This window comes from Chionomys nivalis, chromosome 1 (assembly GCF_950005125.1).
Source record: "Chionomys nivalis chromosome 1, mChiNiv1.1, whole genome shotgun sequence".
Taxonomy (NCBI): Eukaryota; Metazoa; Chordata; class Mammalia; order Rodentia; family Cricetidae; genus Chionomys; species Chionomys nivalis.
In genome coordinates this window covers 51119013-51126748 of record NC_080086.1, presented here as the reverse complement: position 1 = coordinate 51126748, position 7736 = coordinate 51119013, and the positions used below count along the sequence as shown (strand labels likewise).

Genomic DNA, 7736 nt, shown 5'->3' with positions numbered 1-7736 from the left:
CATCTTTAAAAAAAAAAAAAGAATTGAGATATTCACCTTAACTGTCCACTTTTTCTGTCTGAGTCTAGCTTACATAATTACCACTCTGTGAAGTTGGGTATTCTTATGCACACAAAAGGTCCCAGTGCATCACTGCATCTAAACACACGACCACTTCCTGATCCTGAGTATGTATGCTGATAGGAGGGTACTGACTGAAACCCTCTGTGTCCTCCCAAACTCACATTAGCATCCTCCTCCTGCTGCAAATCCTGAAGCCCACGCAAGAGGCAAGCCTATCTATGTGACCATACGGAAAACGTGACTGACTTCAGTGGCCATACCCAGGACAGTCCCAGGAGCCAGACCCTCCAGGCTATGAGCAGAAGTGTGTTATCACTTTTGGACAACAATCTAGCTTTTAATAAGGTCATAGTGCTGGTTTTACTTTAATACAAATTGGGCCTTATATTGTATTATTTGCAATTCTCTTTTCTTGGGCCATTCACGGGATTGTGTAACTACCTGCATTACTTACTTCAGGAAATTTTCATCACTCTTTGAACAAATGCTATAGCCATGTCCAGCTCTGCTCCAATCTAACTTTGTCTCTATGATTTTGCAGAGAACAAGGCTTGTACACTAGTGACATGAAACCAGTGACCACTGTATGTGGTCATGTGACATTACCTGACTGGTGCCCTAACTAACTGTAGTTTGACCCATTTATATATTCTCTATGCCAACTCAAACCCAAGGTACCTTGTCATACAGGATGTTTCCTATATTTGCATTACAAACACAGGCAAATCCATGAAATCAAGGGGGATATAACTGCTCCTTAGAAACCTAACTTCTGTCTATGTTGCTGTCTCGCCTTGCTGGTGGGGTAATGGGCCCCAGGTTTCATGGCAGCTCCTTGCTTCTTTAAGAGCACCATAAATCTGGTGCACATATTTTACAATACACGGTCATTCAAGCTAGTGTATGCATGCATGTAGGCTATCTTATCCGGTATTTTGCCAGCTGGGATCAAATTGTTCTTGTCTTCTGTCATTACTGTTTGCCGGACTGAGCATCTGAGCTGTGAAAGGCACCTGATACATCTGTCCCGAGTCATCATCTGCAGTGAAAACTAATTAATTACACGCCATCCATGTACATACCTGTGCTTTGCTTTCTATTAGTAGGTCTCACTTAACTGACTCTTCCTCACAACAGGCCTTTGAGATTCAGAGGCTCAGAGTAGAAAGAACTTTCCCAGGGGTACATAGATAACAACTGATTTGGGTGTGAGCTAGGGTATATCTAATTCCAAAGCCCATTCGCATTCTTGAAGTTACGGCTGTCTGCCACAGAGCAGCCCCATGCTATGATCTGATGACCCAACATCCAATGGGACCAGACTCTGCCTCACTGCTTCTAAGAGTCAAGATGGGGCTGTCAACGCAACCTTCTCCAATTTGGCATTCCTTGTGCCCACAGGCAAATGACCAGACAGAAACCAGAAGCAGTAGCCAAGATGGCTGCCATGATGACAGGACCCATGGCCACAGCCCCATGTGTCAAACTGTACCAATCAGTCCCTTGGAACAAGCTGGCTTGCGTTACCAGTCACACCGTGTGCATCGAAGAGGTGACATGACTGATGGAGGGGGGTTCCAACTCTCCTATCTATATGCAGAATTACTTATAAACACAATGGAAAATTTTATTGGAAAAAAATCTCATTTGCCTTTAACATGAGACATTCAACTTGGTGCCTAAGAAAATATTTAAAAGCCTTGCCTGAAGTAAAAAGAATACAAGTAGATCCTGGCCGATGCAATGCTAATGGCTTTTCCGTAGTATTAATCTATTGGACAAATGCTGAGAATGAAAGCTGCAGACAAATGAACGCTGCCCGTCATGATTCCCATGTCCTACGGCTGCTGACGTACTTGATTCTGGGTAAAGGATTAAACCAAACCTCAGATCCCCAAGAGAAGCACATCAGACTAAATAGGCAGCAGTAGAAACAAATATTTTTATAAACACATTTTTATATTTAATATAAAGCACATGGGAACTATGAATTCTTTTTCCGCACCTTCTCTGAAGATTAGCTCTCTCCATTTGGGAAACAGACCCATTAAAACTCCATTTTTTCCCCTCACATACAAACTAAACTGCAGACTCAGAGACCCTAGGAAATCAATACCCCATTTTGTAAATGTGAACATTCTAGATTTCAAGAGGTTAAATGGCTTGTTGAGTGATTTATAGTCATAAAAACAAACACTATCAATATTCTAACTCAGTGGGGAGGGGTCTGACCTGAAATGAGAGGACCTGGGCCCCACTTCTCAGTCAGCCATGAATGAGTCTGTAAAACCTCAATGTTGGATTAGCTGGTTTTGAAAAGTCCTTCTCCCCTTGAAGGGGCTCTCTTTCTCCATCCTGAACACTGGCTGCTTACTGTCAGGTGTCTTTATAAACTCAGCCACTTTCTCATCTCAGGATGAGAGTTTGGGCCTGGGGAGATGGCTCAGTTACTAAAGTACTCGCCTTGCAGAAGGACCCGAAATTTATCCCTAGACCCATGTTAAAATAAAAGAGCCAGGTACGGTGAAGTGTGCCTGTAATCCCAGTGCCAGGGAGGAGGAGACAGATGGATCTCTGGGCTAGCGAGCCTGGCAGCCCAGTCTACTGGGCAAGCTCCAAGCCAGTGAGAAAGTGGGAGATCCCTTCTTAGAAACAGAAAGGGCGATGGCACCTGAGGAATGATACTTTAGGTTGTCTTCTGGCCTACACACATACACACACACACACACACACACACCATGTACGCTCCACATGTGTGCACTGCCTCTTCTGCAAAGTAGAGATTGCAACTACACATACTACACATGGCCATGGCAATGACATTAAATAACACTTTGCTATTTAACAGTTTGGTATCTGGGTGCTCAGTGTATGGAATCTGCCTTTCATAACAACAAAAAGAACCCACTGATGGTATCAGAGACTGTAAGAAATTTCCTTCTGTGGGCAAGCACAGCCCATGTGGTGGCAAGATCTCCTTGCCTAGGGTTATGCATCTGGCTTTAAACAAAGAGAAAAAAAATCCTTTTCCATTCTCTCCCCGAGAGTGGGAGTCTGTTACATTGTGCTTGCTTATGGTGTAGGTCTTCTAGAAAGCTACTCAAGGGGGACCAACCTACATGCCAGGAACATTTTCACTTCTTCCTTCTTTCTCTCTCTGCCTGGGACGTCTGTAGCCCATTGTGATCACAAGGGTAGGGAATACTTCCAAAGACTTGGTCTGTGGGCCAGTAACAAATACCAGCAACCACCCACCTCCTGGTCTCTTATATCATAATCAAAACCCAATTCCTAACTAGGTCAAACATTGCTCTTTTTCTGTCTGTCACATGTGTTATAGGACTGCCTAGCCAGCCACTTCCCCTTGACCACTTAGGAGTACCAAGAAAGGCATTCCCTTTAGATTTCTGCAAAAATGTCCAAACTGTATCCAAAGGCCTTGCTACTCACAGTGGAACCAACAGCAAATATTGGTGCCACACTCTAGGCCCATTCTGGACATACTGGGTCAGAAATGCATTTTAAGGGGATCCCCAGGGATTTCCAAATGCAGAGTCTGGGGCTCTGGAATAACTTTCAAGTTCTGTTTTCTTTGTCTTGTAGTCCACATTAGCTTCCAATTTGCCATCTTCCCGATTCTGAGACCTCAGGAGCATGCCACCACAATATTTCCCTGCCCTCTTAAACGCTGCTGGCAGAATAACCACACTCATCACAGCTCTGCTCACACGCACCCCTCTTCTGCTCCGGCACCATCTGAGATCCCTTTTCTGTCACAGGCCAAGTTCTGACTCTCTGTGCTGGTGATCTTAGGAATGCCCACCAAGAGGCCCATTACGCATGTAGAGTGTTTCTAAATGTGTATATCTGAAAAACAATACAGCCCTTAGTTCTGGTTTTACTATGCCAAGCAATAAGGAGAGTGATATAAGCACACACACACACACACTCACATGCATGCACATATATGCACACACACACACACATGCACAATATTTAGGGACGAGTTAGATGGACAGGATTTCTGAGAAGAAATAAAAACAGATGACGGGAAACAGTAAAGTGCCAGGAAGCAAATGAACAGAAGCCAGTGACAGAAAGGTAGCCAGGCTGTTTCAAAAGCCTTAAGAAAAAAAGCCTGTTTGTGAAGCTGGTGCAGACGCAGACAGACAGTGGGCCCAGCAGGACCAAAGGTGTCTAAGGACAAGACCATGCCACTGGCCATTTCAGATTAACCGAGGAAATGGATAGGCCAGGAAACTCAAGGAAAACGCCTCATTTCTTTCTGTGGTACATGTTTGGCTGAGGTTCCATTTAAGAGTTAGAAAGCAAGCATGCTTGAGGATCCCTGAAAGTCCAGTCCTCGAAATAGGACTAAGTAAAATTAAGAGCCTAGCTGGGCCACTTCTTTGCCCTCTAAGCCTAGGCTTCCTGGGGGTACCTGATGGGTTTTGGAACAGAAGCAACTTTGCAGTTGTTGCTGGGGGTGGGGGTGGCAGGGGATGCTCGTCCCCCGCGGGCTGCCGCCCACATCAGGCTTCACCTGGATATCCGTGTTCTGTGATACCCCGCTATGTTGCTATCCATCATTACCACCTTTTCAGAAGAAGGTTCATTCCAGACATCCCTGTCTCCTCTTCCCCCAGGCCTCCCAGATCCTGCCACCCCAAGCCACCGTGTCCCCAGCTCCCGGCCACAGTGACCCCAGCACTAGCGCCTGACGCCACCTCCGCCGGACCCCCGTTTACCTGGGGCCAAACGCGACTTGTCGCCACCTCGCGTCCTGGGCCCTGCCTCCCCTCCCGGCTGTCGCAACGGCGCCCCCAGCCCAGCCAGGCCCGGTGCGGCGCGGGATGCCTCGGCGGGACTGGCGGCGGCGGCCACGCTGCGCGCTCCGGCGGAGGGGAGGGGGCTCGGCGGCGGCGGCGGCGGCGGAGGCAGCGAAGGCGGTGGCGAAGGCGGCGGCAGCGGCAGCGGCGGGCCCTGCGGGGGGCAGAGCCAAGAGGCGCGGCGGCGGAAGAGGAGCGAGAGGAGGACGCGGAGCATGCGAGGGGCTGCGGGCCTGGCCGCAGTGAAGCCCGCCGCGCCCAGGGCGCAGGGAGTGGCCGTCGCCTCCCGCGCGCACCGCGGCTGAGATGGCGGCGGCGCGGCCGAGGCGCGCGGAGCCCCCGGGGCAGGGCCGCCCGGGTGCGGGCTGAAAAGCCCCGCGGGCCCGGGGAGCTCACGCGGCGGAGCGCAGGCCGGGGAACGGCCTACGGCGAGCGGCGAGGGCCGGCGGGGAGAAGCGCGGCCGCGATGGCGAACGCTAGTGAGCCGGGCGGTGGCGGTGGCGGCGGGGCCGAGGCGGCCGCGCTGGGCCTCAGGCTGGCCACGCTCAGCCTGCTGCTGTGCGTGAGCCTGGCGGGCAACGTGCTGTTCGCGCTGCTCATCGTGCGGGAGCGCAGCCTGCACCGCGCGCCTTACTACCTGCTGCTCGACCTGTGCCTGGCCGACGGGCTGCGCGCGCTCGCCTGCCTCCCGGCCGTCATGCTGGCGGCGCGGCGCGCGGCGGCCGCGGCGGGGACGCCTCCGGGAGCGTTGGGCTGCAAGCTGCTGGCCTTCCTAGCCGCGCTCTTCTGCTTCCACGCGGCCTTTCTGCTTCTAGGTGTGGGCGTCACCCGCTACCTGGCCATCGCGCACCACCGCTTCTATGCCGAGCGCCTGGCCGGCTGGCCGTGCGCCGCGATGCTGGTGTGCGCCGCCTGGGCGCTGGCGTTGGCCGCGGCCTTTCCGCCGGTGCTGGACGGAGGTGGCGCGGACGACGAGGACGCGCCGTGTGCCCTGGAGCAGCGGCCCGACGGCGCCCCGGGCGCGCTAGGCTTCCTGCTGCTGCTGGCCGCGGTGGTGGGCGCCACGCACCTCGTCTACCTCCGCCTGCTCTTCTTCATTCACGATCGCCGCAAGATGCGGCCCGCGCGCCTGGTGCCCGCCGTCAGCCACGACTGGACCTTCCACGGCCCGGGAGCCACGGGCCAGGCGGCTGCCAACTGGACGGCGGGCTTCGGCCGCGGGCCCACGCCACCTGCGCTGGTGGGCATCAGGCCTGCAGGCCCGGGCCGCGGCGCCCGGCGCCTCCTGGTGCTGGAGGAATTCAAGACAGAGAAGAGGCTGTGCAAGATGTTCTACGCCATCACGCTGCTCTTCCTGCTCCTCTGGGGGCCCTATGTGGTGGCCAGTTACCTGCGCGTCTTGGTGCAGCCGGGCGCTGTCCCGCAGGCCTACCTGACAGCCTCAGTGTGGCTGACATTCGCGCAGGCTGGCATCAACCCGGTGGTGTGCTTCCTCTTCAATCGGGAGCTGAGGGACTGTTTCAGAGCCCAGTTTCCCTGCTGCCAGAGCCCCCAGGCCACACAGGCCACCCTCCCCTGCGACCTGAAAGGCATTGGTTTGTGAGGTGCGCTCTGCCACCCAGGCTCCCTCTGGCTTCGATTGTGACCGTGCTTCTTCCCCTTCTGTCCCGTGTCTGGTTTTTCTCCGCTGCCTTCACAAGACTCTCAAAGTGGACACGCACTTGGATTGTACAGACTCCTGTTCTGGGGGCGGGGGAGGGGATGCCGTGGTCCAGTTCCGTCCTTCTAATTATACTTCCCTCCTGGCGGTAGGCCCTGCAGTCTTTTTTGTACTGGTACCGACTTCTTTTCTTCCATGTGTGATTTTTTTTTTAAAATAAAGGCTACACTGGTTTTATTCATGCAAAGTTTCCTAGAGACCATGGCCAGTTTTCTACAGAAGCTATTTTTGACAACCTCAAGTGGCATTACCTTTGCATTGCAGTGAAGGAGAGAGAGCTAGGGGATCTTCTATTGGAGATGGAAGAGAGAGACGAAATTGTCTGAAGTCCCCTCTGAGTCACAGGGCACAGGACTAGGTGTGCCTTGTTTGGAAGTGTGGGGAACTTTTCCCAGCAGTGACACTGGACTTGAAGAGGAAAGGGGCTTGGGTAGGAAGGCAGTCACTTTTGAGTCAGTTAATAAACAAGGTTTGGAGCCCTGTTTATATTACTTTTAAAACTACACATCAGCAGTAGCTGCTCTGTATATCAATCTTGAACGGAAATGTTGTGAGACCGTGACTTTTAAGCAGTAAAGTGTTTTGGATAGTAATGTGGAGAGAAAAAAAAAACAGTATTGCATGTGTTTGTGTTGATCGGGAATTGCGGATGGGGCGGGCTCTGGAGGGCAGAGAACCACAGGTTGGTTTGGGTTTGGGGTTTGGGTTTTTGTTTTTGTTGTTGTTTTTTTTTCCCCCAGTAAAAAGTTAAAATACTTTTGTGGAAATGGCTTGTGCTTTGATAAGCCCAGTTTTGCTCTGTCTGATAAAGCTAATTTTCACTCTGAAGACCTTTGTCCGTGGTAAAAAGAAATGGGATATAATGGTGCCTCTCCCAGGAGACAAAACATTTTCCTGTGGTGTTTGCTGAGTTAGGTGGTGCTGTTCTATTGATAGCTGATTTAAATGATTAATAAGAACTATAATTTAAAATACTATCTCTTTGTTAGACATTGTCATTTGGAACTGAAGGACTACATTGCAAGTACTGTATAATACTTTTTGCTTAAACTGCTATGTTTTTATTAATGTAACTTGCGTTTTGAAGATTTCTATCTGTACTTCTCTTTGCATTACATAAATAC

General features: G+C 51.3%; 1 protein-coding gene across 1 annotated transcript; it reads left to right on the top strand.

Moving 5' to 3' along the window:
• Positions 1-5358: 5358 nt before the first annotated feature.
• Positions 5359-7736, top strand: Gpr27 (G protein-coupled receptor 27). The gene has a single exon (XM_057790970.1). The coding sequence runs from the start codon at positions 5359-5361 to the stop codon at positions 6493-6495; it is 1137 nt and encodes a 378-aa protein (XP_057646953.1). The 3' UTR covers positions 6496-7736.